The sequence below is a fragment of the Curcuma longa genome, chromosome 17 (assembly GCF_044706935.1).
Source record: "Curcuma longa cultivar G26 ecotype Majalengka, Jawa Barat chromosome 17, ITB_CL_G26_1.1, whole genome shotgun sequence".
Lineage (NCBI taxonomy): Eukaryota > Viridiplantae > Streptophyta > Magnoliopsida > Zingiberales > Zingiberaceae > Curcuma > Curcuma longa.
Genome location: NC_133877.1, coordinates 3,777,620 through 3,794,248, shown reverse-complemented (window position 1 = coordinate 3,794,248; position 16,629 = coordinate 3,777,620). Strand labels below are relative to the sequence as shown.

At 35.7% G+C, this 16,629-nt stretch overlaps 2 protein-coding genes across 6 annotated transcripts; both read right to left on the bottom strand.

Annotated features, from left to right (window-relative positions):
- Positions 1 to 432: 432 nt before the first annotated feature.
- LOC141848735 (putative pectin methyltransferase QUA2) lies at positions 433 to 7,631 on the bottom strand. 5 transcript variants are annotated; one of them, XM_074736788.1, is made up of 10 exons: positions 7,530 to 7,615; positions 7,225 to 7,276; positions 6,275 to 6,911; positions 6,081 to 6,207; positions 5,131 to 5,371; positions 4,079 to 4,301; positions 3,782 to 3,951; positions 3,379 to 3,682; positions 2,317 to 2,455; positions 433 to 1,031 (listed from the first exon to the last, which is right to left on the bottom strand). In XM_074736788.1, the coding sequence occupies exons 3-10, from the start codon at positions 6,889 to 6,891 to the stop codon at positions 876 to 878; spliced, it is 1,977 nt and encodes a 658-aa protein (XP_074592889.1). In that variant the 5' UTR covers positions 6,892 to 6,911; positions 7,225 to 7,276; positions 7,530 to 7,615; the 3' UTR covers positions 433 to 875. The 5 variants fall into 5 exon arrangements, with proteins under 5 accessions (XP_074592889.1, XP_074592884.1, XP_074592888.1 ...); XM_074736783.1 differs by lacking the exon at positions 7,225 to 7,276 and having other exon boundaries at positions 7,530 to 7,631; XM_074736787.1 differs by lacking the exon at positions 7,225 to 7,276 and having other exon boundaries at positions 6,275 to 6,948.
- A 1,197-nt stretch (positions 7,632 to 8,828) lies between these two features.
- Positions 8,829 to 11,499, bottom strand: LOC141811754 (uncharacterized). Its single transcript, XM_074699806.1, has 6 exons — positions 11,323 to 11,499; positions 10,774 to 10,986; positions 10,397 to 10,492; positions 9,606 to 9,751; positions 9,300 to 9,519; positions 8,829 to 9,201 (listed from the first exon to the last, which is right to left on the bottom strand). The coding sequence occupies exons 1-6, from the start codon at positions 11,497 to 11,499 to the stop codon at positions 9,013 to 9,015; spliced, it is 1,041 nt and encodes a 346-aa protein (XP_074555907.1). The 3' UTR covers positions 8,829 to 9,012.
- Between the last annotated feature and the right edge of the window lie 5,130 nt (positions 11,500 to 16,629).

Here is a 16,629-nt window from a genome sequence, read left to right as displayed (position 1 = left end):
TTTTAGACAAAAAAAAAGATCTTTTATTTTTACTATCTTCATATTAAAAAATATTAAAATAATACTTTATCTTAATTTTTCATCTAAAAACATCCTTGGTGTAATTTTAACATAGTCAAAATTATTTTAATATCGAATAAAAACATAATAAATTTTTTTATCCATCTTTAATGTAGCATTGAATTATTTATGTTATAAAAATTAAAATAGAAGACAGAGATGTCCGACTAGTATAGTTTCTATATACAAAGTGAATTATAGAAATCACTAATAACTTTTAATTATCATATGTAAATAAAAGCACAAATTATCTAACTATTAAATAGGAAAATATTATGTTACTATACATCTCAAGATCTTCCAGATCACCCATTAATTTCAGACCAAAGAAATGACAAATATGCAAAACAAGTAATAGATTCCAATGCCAAATAGATATCAAAACAGTATTGCATTACTTAATTTTCTCCCCTTGTCTCCCAAGAAGCAACCTCGCAGGCTGAATATGATTTGTATGCCCAGTCTTACAAATGAGATAATAAGAGTAGAAACAGCATTTGCAGGTGGATAGAAACAAGTATATAATGGGCGAAAACAGAATAAATTTAGCAACGCCGAGTGGAATGCAGTTAACTGCAAGCATCGCAGCTTGACAGTGCTTTGCATTAAACTATGCTCTTAGATGTAGATTTATTGTGTAATTACATAACCCGTGCAAACCTTGCGGCTCCACAGGAGCATATCTTCTTCAAAATCTTTGAGATTGCTGTAATTTTTGCTTGTGATTTGATTTTTCGTCATCAGAACTTATGGAACACCGCCATCACGAATAACAAATAATTTTATCCTATGGAGAACTGCTGTAATTGTATGAGTTACTGCTGTTTCCTGAAGAAGGGCTTCTGACAGACGAGGAGCTTCTCATCACTGCTACCATCGAGCTCCATCAAGCGAGCATCCCATCTCAGTTGCGTGGTCAATGATCTTGCAGTTTCAACAAGAAGAGTTGTATCACGAATTATCACCCACCCCTACATGTTTCCAGCATCAATATAGGATTTAGTTCGATTATTGAGGTCAACCAAATGTTACAGTAGCTCAGAGCAAGTTCCAAACCAAGATGCATAGTATAAGCTAACCAAGCACTTAATATGCAATGAGAATAGAGAATCATCATTACAGAAGCTCGCGCAAGGCCCAAACCAAGATGCATAGTATGAGCTAACCAAGTACTTAATAGGCAATGAGAATATAGAATTATCGTTAAAGAAGCTGCTTGTGCGTCACCAAGAGATTATTCCTGACTTATAAGTGATTTACACTGAAATAAAAAAAAAAGTACCTTGATCTATGGAATAGAAGGTGTTCTCCTAAAGCAGCAATTTAAAATGTTCACATATTTTCTTCAAAATAAACATGGGAGATCCAATCCAGTTATAGAAATGCAATCAATGACAAAAGATGCACATTGATGAATGGATAATTGTTTTCCAACAGTAGCAAATGTTGAGCGCTTCAAATCTTCTTTTCAAAAAATATTGGATATTATAGAAATTTGCAAAAGTTAACAAATGGCTTGTATTCTAAAAGGAAAACCTAACTAAACCATACCACAAGGAGGTGCTCAAAAAAGTGCATATAACCCAATTGCAGAGATTTGCAACCAATGACAGGTACCTCATGTTGACAATGAAAAGATCAGCTGAACTAAATCGTAACAATTGAAGGGTCCACATAGAAGGAAGGACACAAAGTAACAACTTGTTGATTCACTTCATCCCTGTGTGATGTGCTAAAACTTAACCAATTAGGAAGAACTGTGGAATCACAAAGATGCAAACACAGTGGTTTATATCTTCTTGTTGAGAATTTTTTTTAGTATGCTCGTGTTTCCTAACACACTATAATAGTCAAACAGCAATGCTTGAATATGACAAACAAATGTAGACCATGTAGTGAGCAACTGAAAAGATTAGAAAACATAAAGTAGCAAGCGGCAGAGTTTACCAAATTTACTTCCTACCACATATTTATAAGTTATAACTTAGTGCTAGTCACTCTATGAAGATATTATTTCTTTCAGTTTCCCATAAAGGGACTTGCAACCCCGTGACAACCAATAAACTGGATATCTTAGCCCCATGAAAGATACAGCAGATAGATTGTTAAGGTTGAGGAATACAAGCTATAATATTTGTTATCTTTTAGTGTACATTAATCAACAACCTCAATATCCTGATAAAATGTCAAAAATTGGTATTAATAACTATGTTTGAAAAGTAATTTCATAGAAAAAGGGAAAAAGAAAAAACATACCTCAGGTCGTAGAATGCGATCAATCTCTAATAGTATATCAAATGTGGAACACCTATGCATTTGGCGAGCTTCAAGTGATAGCAATCCTTCAGCATGCACCATATCATAAGTTCTTGGATATGTTGGGAAGGCTTCACACCTACCGAAAAGTCTTAGATAAGCTCATGATGGATAAATAACTAGAAGAGCTACATTAACTATTATTTTACTAGGATATTTGGCAACTCTCAGTAACGAACTGAATGGGAACAAGAACTATGATAATTCATTAAGAATATGGGATCTTATAATGTCAAAGTTCAAAACTCTAACTATAAAGAATTAACACCAAAAAAATTGCAGGGAGTACGGCAGTTAGATGTGAGTTTTTGAGATTAAGCCATATAACTTATTGAAGGGGAAAATGGCAAAAACGATCCGCTTTAGTCCATTATAAAGCTACCTTCAAATGGAAATGTAACATGAAGTTCAACAACTGATGACGGACACAAGTAGACCAGCTGTATAATTTCCTTTTGTAATTTGTAACCCAAAACTCACCATCATCTATTTAAAATCTTCAGTTTCTAAATATCATCCCGAAATTCAAATTTAAAATATATTTTAATTAAAAATTCATTACTTAGTAAAATATCTTCAACAAATAGCATACATTGTGAAGTTTTAACTTTAACAAATCCAGTAGTTGCTGCTGGTACAAAAAGAACTAGATCTGGATGTAAGACAAATAATTACTAGCCACTCCTTTCTTTTCCAAAATTCACCACAATTGTCTCGAAATTCTATCTTCAGCTTCTTTTTTGAAATCTCTTGCAATATTTTCTTTTGTTAATTATAATACCAAATAAATAAAATTAATTTGAAGTTTAGCAATTTTCTTTCCCTCACTCCCACCCCCTTGGTAGAGTGACTTATTGTTACTACCACCACAAAACAAGATTATTTATCTTCCTTTTTCTCATAAATTGATACTAAAAATTTTCCCTCAATTTCTGTAAATGAAAACAAATATGTACAAATTTGAGAATGCAATAGACCAAGCGAGTCTTTAGAGTGCAATACCAGTCATGTTGAACGCCAATAAAACCCCTGTCGAAAATTAGAGGAAGATAATTCGGGCCATTTGTAGGCACAACGTTCATCACCCATGCAGATTTCCCAGCATCCAACAAAGCAGTGTTAAAACCTCCAAAATGAGCATTCATGTCAAGAACATTTCTGAGCATGTTAAAAGGCGGGGAGGGTTCCTCATCGCCAGGTCTCTTTGGATGATCTGAGAATATCAGAGGTGACAGAAGTGACCAATAATTATGAATCACTGAATTCCAATTTGCAGCATCCTCAGCTAAGTCCTCTGGATGTAAACCTGTTGAGTAAAAATTATTTTATCATTTCCATATAGAAGATGACATAATAATAATGTTGGTACAATAAAGAAAATCTATCAGCTACATCTGATATTTACCATATAGATCAAGTTCAGTTGAGTTCAATCTTGCTCGAGAAGGCCAAGGAGTACGATACTCAATGGGAATCCATCGCTGACTTCTCATCCCTGCAATGCATGGATTAAGTTGTTGATAATATGGGCATTCAACATCATGGCTTCTGCCACAAACTGCAGGTCCAGCCTTTCTGTAAATAGGACACATTTTTTAATTACATACCGTGTACAGAAAAGGGAGGCAAAAGAGATTCAACATAATGACTTCCCTTGTGAAGGAAATTACTCAATCATAAGTATCAGGGGAAAGGGGAATACCGGGAACTGTAACATTTCTTTCTGCTAGTCTTCTTCCAGACAATTGTTTCATCTTGTTGTGATAACATATCCCAGCAAAGATTTTCGGCAAAGTCACGAATTATTGACCACTTCTTTTGATTTTCTTTATCACGCAGGGATCTATGAGTATTCATTTGGGAAGTCCAGACAAAATAACCCCCAGGTCTCAAAAGTCTATCAACTTCAACTAAGAAGAGACCGTCTGCAATTGTATCCATGTATCAAAAAACAAAACAAAATGCTTAAATAAAATCCTCAAACATTGAGAGATTAAGAGCAGTATTCCAATTACTTGAACAAGAAACATCAAATATAAAACAGTTCATAAACTCTGGAGACTGTAAAGCTACATGAGAGTTTGATATGGACTTTGATTATATTTCATGGGAAACTATTCTCACAAAGGGGAGACTATGTGATTTGTGCATCAACTTATGACTTAAAACAATAGCTAGATCAAAAAGCCAAGTATTGGGAATCCTAGCCAATCCTATTTGTTCATGAATTGAATATCCAAAATCCCAAGTTATCAGAGTCAACCAAGATTGATATAGCCATTTTTCTTTAAGTACTTCACTAAATATAAATACATGCCAACTGAATGGCCAACTGGTCTGATCGTCCAACCAGTAAAACAGTAAGCCAGGGTTCAACAAAATTGAGTTTCCAACCAAGGTATAATATCTATGATTAAAGTTAAAATAAAATTGCAGGTGTAGTGGCCCTCAGCATCAAAAGTAACCCAGCTAAATCTAGATACCTAGCATATGGGTTGTGAAACAGAATTTTCAAGAAAATAAATTTGATATATGCCATTACAAACCAAATGAGGTCAATTGCACATTGCAATAGCAACAAGGATTATGGACAACATGGCTTATTAGTCATGTTGATACTTGTCCTTGGCCAAATTCAGGGGCTTTGTTTAATTGTTTTCATATAAATTGACTTGTCAATCCAGAAAATAAAAAAATATTTGCTAAGGTCTATTCCAAGAAAGGAAGAAAAATAAGCCCATCTAATTTACTTACCATTTTTATCCCACTCAACCTCACATCTTGCACAGTGCAACATATCAAAGGAAAGGTAAGGGAACGGCAATTGTTGTGTTGAAAAGGAACCAATCAATGCAGGAATGCCTCTCTCAAGTGTGAGTTGGACTTGACTACCTGATGCCTCATAATTTGCAATGCACATAGTCAAGAGTTGTTTGGAGAAGAGATGTGCTCCAAAGCTACCAAAACCACATCCAATGTCTAAAACAGTTCTTATCTGCAAATTAGTGAAACCTTGTTACTGGAGAGCCCACAAATAAGTGCAAATACACACATAAATCCAACAAGTTAGATTATGAAATCCATCAAACTAGACACGATGGGAAGCAGTACTTTATACTTAAACATGATTTAACTGACAGATCAGCAGAAGTACACAAAGGAGCTTGTGGAACATATATTGTGTAAGGTAACAAACAATCTAGATATAACAGGAAGCCCACAATTTATCCTTCACAATTACAGTAGCTTCCAGATATACTTCAAATTTGCCTTGACCTTTTATTACTATAGTTTAAAACTCAAGTTTCAAATGGCTCTAAAGAGAGATAATTCATCAATTATCCTAATAAACCCACAGACAAACTAATCAAAAATGAGTTCTTTTATAGCCAAATTCATGATGATTTACAAAAGGAGAAATGATAACTTTATATGCAATCAAGAGAAACACTTATGCATTAACTTGGCTAGATGTTGGATACCATAGATAGGAATGTAAAAATGATTTGTGCCCTGAGAAGAGAACAGACTGCAACTCATAGACAAGAATTAACCTTGTCTAATTGTTACTATTTAGAGAAGTAGAATTAGCAATGAAGTTATGTACACTAATCAATATCGCCTTTAGTTCAATTTTCTCCCTTACAGCTACCAAAGAGGACACGACCAAATAGACAAATAGTTTAGTAGAAACAAATACTAACCCCAGCCTCAATGAAATTAGATTCTTGCAACCCAATCATCTCGGCTATTTGGTGGGTATAATCTTCTACACCATCAACCATGATGGAGCCAGATCGGAAAGAGATTTGTTCTTCCTCCACCATCATCCTACCAATGCACAGGTTATTGAATGAAATGCTTTAAATGACTATAAAACATTACAAATACAGTCTACCTCTTTGTCAAGCTGCCAGAGGAGAACTCTTGTCCAGTGATCTTGACATTATCCTTCCAGATCAAGTCCCTCCCACTTGGCCACCTTAGTGGAATTCTATAATTCCTTGGAGATAGAACTAAACAACCCAGGTTGGTGTCGTGTAAACATTTTCTCTCGTACTCAATTGGTATCACTGGATCTACAGAATCTGGGTTCTCTGAGACATTGTTATAACAAGGCACATAACTCTCATACTCAGGTGGGCAAAATTCTAGTTCTTTCAATCGTGTGATCCCAAGGGATAGCTCCCCGATCTGTGTGAGATCAGCAACAACTTGTTCTTGCAGTCGCCGGTAGTGGTGATAGATATTACTCCGGGGGGTGGTGGAGATGGAGATGGCCCAATAGAAGGATCCAGAGAGGGAAAGTACTACTAAGAAAAATAGGCCCAGCTTAAGAAAAGTAAAAATGAGGCTTTGCCGGCTTCGATTTGCTCCAGAGGTGCTCAGGGATTCATGGTTAAATCCATTCTCTCCCAGATCCTTTACCTGGAAGCTCATGTCAAACGGATCATGCCCTGCGGGGCTGCTGCTTTTTCCGCCACCAGAAATCCCACGATAGAGCGGTCTCGACATCACCTTTTCCCCAATACTCACTGGAGTTCAGCGAAAACTCAAGTTAAAACTTTGCATCTGAGAAAAATCATGCTCGATCAAACAAAAGAAAAAGAAAAGGAAAATAAGAATCTCCTTTTTCACCAACTAGGAATGTGAAAACAGGAATACAACAATAGGAAAGAAGCAAGAAAAGAGTTTGGCCAGTCACACTCCTTTGAACCGCATTAAATAGCTATGGAATGGACCATCTACCTCATTCTATGGCAAAAAAATGGTAAAAAGGGGAATTACCAATCTCGCGTTCAAGTTCAGTATAGTAAGCAAATTAGCATCTTGGTTTCAGTTTCCTACCTATTAATTCCGCCCGATCGATTCAGACACTCCGATTGCAACAGCTCAAAACCTAAGGCATGAAACAAACTCAACTCAAGGAGCAAACTTCACACAAAAGCGGTATTGGAACGGGAGAGCAAACGACGGAAGGAAACAAAAACACATTAATTTTCTCAGAATGGAGATCTAACAAGCTATGCCTTCACGGGGACCTGACCCTCTCATTTTTTTCTTCGATCCAGATCTTTTCTTTCGCCGCCGTCGTCTCTCTCTAGACAGAATTGCAGGAAGAGGGTAGAAAAGGACAGAGGAAATCAACCTACCTGCTGTGTCTCACTCGCTGCTGCTTGCCTCCCCTTCCTCCTCTCTCTCCCGCTCACGGGCTCCGCTCGCTAATGAGATCCGCGTCGCACTGAACAGCTGTTTGAAAGCGTCATTATTAGTTATAGCTTTCGAACTCTAACAAGAATTTCAATTAAATATAGAATAATATCATTTAACACCCCCTATAATTTTCTTATTTATCCAAACTTTTCTAATAATTTAAAACATCATCCAAAGTTTCCAAAAGTGAAATTTAATCAGAATTACTATAATAAAAGTACTAAAATGTAATAAAGAGCTTATTTTTAATTTAACATACTAAGGTGAAATATTTTTTTTATGTTTAAATATATTTTAAATTTTTTATTAGTGTAGTAAATTTAAAAGATTCATCACATACTGTTATGAAAAATTAGTAAAGAAGAGTGCTAAACTGCTAATTGCACTAACTTGGGCTTATTTTTTTTTATTTGGCTTTAGCCAAATAATAGAAACAAAACTAGTCCTAAATTGATGCAAGGTCTTTTTCTTTCAAGGATAAAATTTAATAATTAGAAATAAATAATTTTGTAATCTTTATTTTTAAAATCTAATACTAAAACACAAAAATTTTGAGAACCAAATCAAATCTATTTTCTAAAATATATAAATAAATAAATGTAGAGGATATGGATCTCCATCATGGATTGAGATGGATGTATACTAATGCATGTGACTCCAAATATATCTCACGAAATAAAATTCATATTATAATATATATTACGAATAATTTAATTGTAGTGAAATATAATAGGAATAGTGGAATCCAGCTCTGCGACTCGTTTGGTGAAACATCATTAAAGGCACTCGACACAAGGAGTGGCTGGTTTAAAGTGCAGGATTTGAGTGTGAAGAAGACATAAACATTGTAGTGTAGTGGGGGAGTTGATGGTCCATTTGCTGAAATTGACACCGAGGTCAACGTCAAACAGTCACCTAAGAGGCACAGAAGTCAAGTGCCGTTGACTTCCTGTTAGGTGATTTTGACCTTAACCTTTGACTGTGTGCCAGCAAAACTGAGGAGAGAATGTTGGGTAGAGATCTATGGAGGGCAGTGCAAAGATCACGGAATTTCCTGCTCTGAACTCTGGAGCACGTGCTTCTATATAAACAAATCGCCAGTTAATTGCCTAATTTCTATAAGAAACAAAGAATTATGTTATATAAATCCCTGACATTCTCTGACACTGTTTTTTTTTTCTTTTCCTTTAAACAAGTTGCATATTAATTTCCTTTTCAATCAGTGGAATCACAAGGCATTGGCTGAACCATTATCCAACTAGCTAGCAGCAATCAGAGCATTTTGAAGTAACAGTTCTATTCTTCCTACTCCATTCATTCTGTTTTCAGCCAAGAAAAAAGGATCATGAAACTTACAGACTGATGATTACATTATTTTGAAAACTACTGATATTTCATTGGATTTTATGAACTCATTTGAGTTCAAACATGTGAGAATTTTTGCTGAATGAGTTGTTGTGCTTCCTCCACTAGTTTCTTTATTACTTCAGCAGCAGGCAGAATTTCCTTGATCATGCCAACACCTTCACCGGCATACATAACCATGCAATCCAAATCACCTGTTGTCGTCGCATTTGGAACAGCACCAGCAAATCGGTGTACCTCCTTCGGCTGTCGACGAAAGGATCGTTAAAACTGGATAATGTAATCAATGAATTATACAAATTTCATTCTTCCTACAACTACAGGAATTGGCGATAATAGCTCACCACGCCATGAATTACTGTGTGGCCAATGACAGGTTGATTTTCCTCATTTTCATCATCTGGGAGATGCCTCCACTCGCTGTAGAAAGGTGTTCTTAGCACACGATGCGGTGCGCCAGGCCATCTTGAACGGCCAAATACATTTGTGTAGTTTGTTTCGTCGTATTCGAGCAGCTTTTGTTTGTAATAAGGGTGTGCAAAGCTTTCATGGGTTGCAAGAAACCTGTATACAGATTTACTTAAAAGATCAGAATCATAGAGAATGAAGGAATAAGAGTTTGAAATGGGAAACAATAGTAGACTGAAGACCTGGTCCCGAGACAAACACCATGAGCACCAAGTATCAAAGCTGCAACATAACCACGAGCATCTACAATACCACCCGCAGCAATGACAGGAATATCACAATCTGACACCAAGTCTACTACTCTCGGCAGTAGTGAGATCAATCCATCCTGCAAAAGGAAACCATCTAAAATACCGGAAGAATAGTTCCATCTCAATCTGACAGCTTTAAGAACTTCAATATGATTCCCTTGTCTAAGTTCCCTCATCTTCAATGAGCATAGCTTTCAATCATATGCATTTTCATTTTGAAAATAAGCTATGAAGCATTAGCAGTTTCTTTTAGAAGACAGGATATGAATCATAGGCATGAACACAATTTAGAAACAGAAAGAGGCAGACATTGCATTATAGTAATTCCAAAAAAATATATAGTCAATAAATCCAACAGATGAATATATGCTTTTGAGTTATACTAAGAACTTGAGAGAAAAATATCAATCCTTTGTAAACTCTTGCCTGATGAAACAGTCATAGCCAATGCTGTAAAAACATCCAATGCAAATATGGCATACATACAATTATGATGAAATCTTGGAGGAGACTCATGCGACAGGTTCCAAAAGCCAAATAACCACAGAAACACAATACAGATAATGTATGTTTCATAATAGACTTTGCAGAACCACCACATGAAATATTCAGTATGTGCATGACATAGACACCATAAGCATTTACAAAAATTTGTGCATCATATATCTAAATGTAAGAATTCAGCTAACCGATCATAATGATACAGCCCGGTATAATAATACCTGACCAATTACATGCCCCCCAGCTTCACGACCTTGAACAATAATAGCATCAACTCCAGCACATTTGGCTTTCTTGGCTTCCTCAAAAGAACCAACCTATGCAAGAAATTGAATTTTTTAGAAGAAGGAAGGCGACTAAAGTCATCGTTTAGAAAATCTCAAGAATCTCTGTTGATGTAATTACTAACATCTAAAGTTCGTTAGGGGAATTTATCATTGTAGCTGCAGTTAGAAAATAACAATTAAACAGATGAAAACAACTTTAGTAAATAGTTTATTTAGGCAATTTCTGAGCTTTAGCAGTTCAGGATAAGTTCTTAATTAAGCCGCTAATGTGTTGGAGAATTGGGAAAGCTAAAGTGTATCATAGTACCTACTTGGTGAATGACCTTGACTCCTGCAAGATGTGCCTCTGAAACGAGTTCTTTTGGGAACTCTCCCCAGTAAACTTGCAATATTGCAACTTTTTCTTCCAACACAACCTTCAGGTTTTCTTTGTGTGGAAAACTTAGAACCATACCGATCCCAAACGGTTTGTCTGTCAAAGTTCTAGTTTTTTGTATCAAATCCCTCAAGTAATCAGGTGCCTCCTGGAAAAAAAAAAAAAATCGAGATGTAGAGGTCAAGATGATTAGAAAGTTCGTTGGAAGTGCTAAAGGAACTTGAAGATAAACTGTTTAATCAATTTAACTAGCGAAGAAAAACAGCAAGAACTGTGAATTTCTTGGAACTGCCCTTTTCTAACAAATATAAAATTAACTTCATCCCTCGAAGAAATATTTTGATAAATTACTTCCTTAATGTGTCGAGAAAAGAAACATCTAAAAAGGAAGCAATTTGAAGGGTGGTTTTGGCAAAATTTGAAGATTCCGTAACATAATCCAACTTAAAACGATCGAGGAAAGAAGAAAGTGAAAGGTTAGTACCCAATCAGGCGCTCGGAGGAGGCCGATGGCGCCAGCGTTGGCGACGGCGGCGACGAGCTCCGGGCCGGAGATATCGGGGCCCAAGGGCGCCTGCACGATGCCGTACTCGAAGCCGAGGATGCCTCTCCAACCCATGGCCCAATGATCTGTCGTCGATGGATATGGCTGAGGGGACATCTGCAAGCGGCTTTAATATGGCGAACAGAAGGCAACGGCGAAACGTAAGTGACGACGTCATTCGCCGGCGGCGCAACCCCCATCATTTGTAATTGTATTCCATTCGAACTAGCCCTCTGTTGGAATACAAAAAGTTCACGGAAGAACTGAACTCACGTGAAACAGGAAAATAAAAAAATTTGAACTCTAAAATTCAATCCATCTCACTAATAAATAAGTAACATATTTATACGTTAATAATATAATCTACTTAAATCACTAATTTTATTATTCTATTTCTACTAACTTCGTTAGTACAAATACATTAAATATAGACTACCATTATTATCAATTCTTCACCTTATCAACCCACTAACTCAATACACTACTCTATTCTAATATCACAAAATCAAATTTAATTTTCAACACCCCTTTTAAATTTAATTTTACTACTCCAAACAAACTTCACATCTTTATAAAGTCTTCACATTTAAATGATTTGGTAAAAATATCAGTAATTTAATCTTAAAACTTTGTATATTCTACTTGTAAATCTTTCTTATAATACACTCTCTGATATAGTGATAGCACGTATCGATATGTTTATTTTTATCATGAAAGATTAGATTCTTTGCTAGTTAGTTATTACAGACTCGTTATCGATTCAAATCTTAGTTGCCTCTTCTTGTGATAAACTTAACTCCTTCAATAAATTTTTGAGCCAAATAGTATGATAAATATATGAAGTCATAGCCACGTACTCCGCTTCACAAGAAAGTGTGATAATATGTTATTTCTTTGACATCCAAGTGAAAGTTATATCTCACATAAAGAACACAAATCCTATAGTACTTTTTCTATCATCCATATCTCCACCCCAATCATTGTTGCTATATCATTCAAGTTTGAAATTATTTGATGATGAATAAAGTAATCCAAAATCTACCGTACCTTTGATATAATGTAAAATTCTCTTAGCAATTTAAAGTGGATGTGGTTGAAGCCTTCATATAGCGGCTAACAAGTTCAACGACATAAAGAATATCATGTTTGTGTATGTCAAGTATTGTAAGTTTCCAATTAAGCTCTTGAAAAGTGTTGAGTCAACTCTGTGTCCTTTATCATGCTTTGATAGTCTTGACTCTTTCTATTGGGTGTTTATGGGTTTGGTGTCAAAACCATGAGGGTTTAGGCCCAAAGTGGACAATATCATACCATTGTGGAGATATTTTGATTCCATCAGTACTAATAACTAGGACTTCTTACCTAGCCGCAACTAGAACTTTCTGCCCCTCGGTCCATCTGACCTACTAGGACTTCTTGTCCCTCGGTCCACCCGACCTACTAGGACTTCCTGCCTGGTGTCTGGTTCTCTTGATTCAGACACGGACGCACTCACTTCCTTTGTTTAAGATTCAACCCACATGGTTAGATCTAAATCATGGCTCTTTCGACAGTTAGTCCGGTGAAGAGCAGCCTCGCTCTGATACCACTTGTAAGTACCGATGGAATCAAAATATCTCCACAATGGCATGATATTGTCCATCTAACTTGCTTCTTACTTCTTACTTCATTAGCACATGAACATGGATTATACTCCCAAAAACTTTCAGATGAGAGATTCAAACTTCCTTCCGCTCCATGCTTATTGTGATATCTTGCCCTACACACTTAATCGATTGGCTGAATATACTACACATGCAACCGCTTCTATATAAAATTCCTTTGGCAGCCTCTTACTTTTGAGCATGCTCTTTGCTATGTCAAGTCCATTCTCCTTCCTCATCAAATATGAAATCATAACTGATGATTGTCTTTCTAGTATATGAATTGTATAGTTTGTACCATTTTGAGTTGTGTCGTAGCCAATACAGATGAACTTCTTGCTCTTATCATCTAACTTGTTTCTTGCTTTGTTAGGCACATGAACATGGGTTATACTCCCAAAAACTTTCAAATGAGAGATTCAGACTTCCTTCTGCTCCATGTTTATTGTGTTGTCTTACCCCACAAAATTAATCGATAATTGGCTGAATATACTACACATGCAACTGCTTCTATACAAAATTCCTTTGGCAGCCTCTTGCTTTTGAGCATACTCCTTGCTATGTCAAAGATGATTCTATTCTTTCTCTCCGTCACTCCACTTTGTCAAGAGGATCTTGGAATTGTTAGAGATCGTCATATTCCATTGGCTTTACATAATTCTTAAAATTCTTTTGAAATAAATTTTCCTCCTCGATCGGATCGCATGACTTTGATCTCATGATCGCTCTTTTTTTTCACAACAGCCTTAAATTTTTTTGAATACGCTGAAGACCTCCGATTTTTTGCTTTAGGAATTACACTTAAATTTTTCGAGAAAAATCATCTATGAAGAGAGAGAATAGTTATTCTTACCAAGTGAACTTGACTTTATCAGGTCACAAATATCCATGTGTATGAGCTAAAATAGCTTTTGGGCTCTTGAACTTGACTCATTTGGAAAGTTTATCCTGAAATGCTTCCCAACTAAGCAAGCTTCATATAATTGGTTAGGATGTCTAATGCAAGTAGTCTTCTTACCATCTTCTTCTTTAAGAGCAATTTTAATCCTCCAAAATTGAGATGCCCAAATTGAAGAAGTGTCAACTGGTGTCTTTTATAACAAGCTTTGAGATATTTAGCAATATCATTTTGAATATTAAGCAAGAATATTTTATTTATTAATATTTGCATCTTAACAATTAAGTGATCAATATCATCTTTCAAGACAAGCTATTATCTTTTAGATGAATATCACTTTTTTTTTAAAAAAATTATTCTAAACTCAAGATATTGCTATTCATACTTGGTGCAAAGAAAATATTCAAAATAAATTAATATTTTCCATTTTTTAAGCGGATAAGAATGTTACTTTTGCTTTTCACGTCAATCTTTGATTCATTTCCAAAGGATGTATTGCTACCAACTGATTTCATCAAGCTCTAAGAGTATGCTTTTTTTTCCACACATGTGATTGCTTGCACCTGTGTCAAGATACCATATTGTATCTTCACCTTTGTAATTATCTTTATATGCTAGTTGTACAATGTCATCTACTTCTTTTCTTTTTTTATATAGTTTACTTTTTCACATTTCTTATTCTTATTCGATCTGCATTCTTTAGCATAATATCTAAATTTGTCATAATTGTAACACTTAACTTGAGATTTATTATATTTTGAGTTTGTGTATCTTCTTCCACGTCCTCTTGTTAAATTTTTTCTCTTTCATTGTTGTTATTGGAACCCCATCCTTGCATACTAGCACGACTTCATCCATATTCACGACCTCTTCCCACATTAACTTCTATTGTCATTGCAAGCTTTCATGGTTGAAGAGTCGTCTTGTCTTAAGGAGTTGAATAATCTCTTCATTTATTATTATTATTTTTCATGGGCTTATAATGAACCTAGAAGTTGCTCTATCATCATGACATGTAAATCCTTGGTCTCTTCGATGATAGTTGTAATACTATCAAATCTTGAATCTAACGATCAAGGAATCTTCTCAATGATTGTTACTTCGTCTAAATTTTTCACCATTTCTCTTTAATTGATTGGAAATGATAGAGACTCTAGAAAAATTATCAGATATCAACTTGCCTTCTTTGATATGAAGAGTATCAAATTGACTTCTTAATGTTTGAAGGTGTATCTTTTTCACCTTTTCTTCTCCTTGATATGAAACTTGAAGCTTTTCTCATGCTTGCTTAGCCGAAGTAACACTTGAGATTTTTTTAAAATCATCATCAAGGCTTGATAAACGAGGAAAAGAGTCTTTTTATCTCTCTTTTTTAAATCTTTCAAATTGTCCTTTTGAATCGAAGATAATATCGACTCATTGTTTGGCTCATTGTAGCATTTTTTCACAACCTCCCAAACATCATGAGTTTCAAGAAGTGTCTTCATCGTGATACTCTAATTATCATGGTTACTCATCTTGAGCACCAAAACTTATTCGTCATTTCTCTTACATAAGGATCGAACCGCGGGTCCCTAGGTTACAACCCGGATGTTCTACCGTTGTACCGTTGCCCCGGGGACGTCATTTCTCTTACATAAAAAAAAATGATAATCCCAGTAGCCACATCTCTGGGGTGGTCGGCCCAGTCCCACGGAAGTTTCCCACCGACCACCAGGGTAAATCGGGAAGTGCATACGGCGATCAATCCAGATGCCCAGCATCCTTTGATTGCGTTCCATTTGGAGGAAAATTCCTGCAAATACGTCATAGCTGGGGATCGAACCACGAGTCCCTAGGGAACTATACCTTGCTATTCGTCATTTCTTACATAATCAACGAAATTTTGATATCACTTTATTGAAATAAAAAAAATTATAGAATAAGAATTGTACTTATGTGAAAAAAATAAAAAAAAATATTAAACTTCAAAATTCAATCTATCTCATTCATAAATAATTAATATATTTATACATTAATAACATAATCTACGTAAACTATTAACTTTATAATTTTATCGACACTAACTCCGTTAAAACAAATACATCGAATATACGTCATCACTATCGTAATCCTTTTATCATCCAAGTAACCCGATCTATTATTCTATTTCAATATCATAAAATTAAATTTAATATTCAACCTTCGCGTCGCATTGAGATTGACGTAACATAATTAATTAAATTTACACTTAGATATGTATAATACTTTTATATTTTTTTAACTATTACATCATCACTGACATCATCTCCATTTCCCATGCAAAATGAGCTGACGCCAACGTGGCATAGTACGGCGACGCTCTTGTGAGTGGACTCACGAGATTATTCGGCGCACTATGCCACGCTCGGTCCACCTCCTCGACAGCTGTCACGTGCCGCATCCCAACCCCATCGCTCATACCCATAACGTTCTAGTCCTTCCCTTTTTCCATGTTTAAATGCCTCGAGAAGCAAAACTTATTATTCCCAAAATACCCCTCTTCTAGCCGGTCTTGTAGTTCTATATTTCGAAAATCATCGAGGGTGGTTTCGTCAAAGAAAGCAATGCCAGCTGGGAACGCCCTTCTTTTAGAAAGTCTAGTGTCCTTCGGGTGACCGTTCCCTCATCATCCCTGCTTATTTATTGGCTCTCAGAGTCAGCTTTTGTCTCTGCTTCCCCGTTCAA

What these genes read in the sequence shown, in the direction of transcription:
- LOC141811754 (XM_074699806.1), bottom strand. Translation starts at nt 11,499, where the DNA reads ATGTCCCCTCAGCCATATCCATCGACGACAGATCATTGGGCCATGGGT. An exon ending in TCCTCCGAGCGCCTGATTGG is followed by an intron (nt 10,987 to 11,322) that starts GTACTAACCTTT and finishes TTTTTTTTCCAG; the next exon opens with GAGGCACCTGATTACTTGAG. An exon ending in GGTGTTTGTCTCGGGACCAG is followed by an intron (nt 9,520 to 9,605) that starts GTCTTCAGTCTA and finishes ATCTGTATACAG; the next exon opens with GTTTCTTGCAACCCATGAAA.
- LOC141848735 (XM_074736783.1), bottom strand. Translation starts at nt 6,891, where the DNA reads ATGTCGAGACCGCTCTATCGTGGGATTTCTGGTGGCGGAAAAAGCAGC. An exon ending in TCTGGCAGCTTGACAAAGAG is followed by an intron (nt 6,208 to 6,274) that starts GTAGACTGTATT and finishes GTGCATTGGTAG; the next exon opens with GATGATGGTGGAGGAAGAAC. An exon ending in AAGAAATGTTACAGTTCCCG is followed by an intron (nt 3,952 to 4,078) that starts GTATTCCCCTTT and finishes TCCTATTTACAG; the next exon opens with AAAGGCTGGACCTGCAGTTT.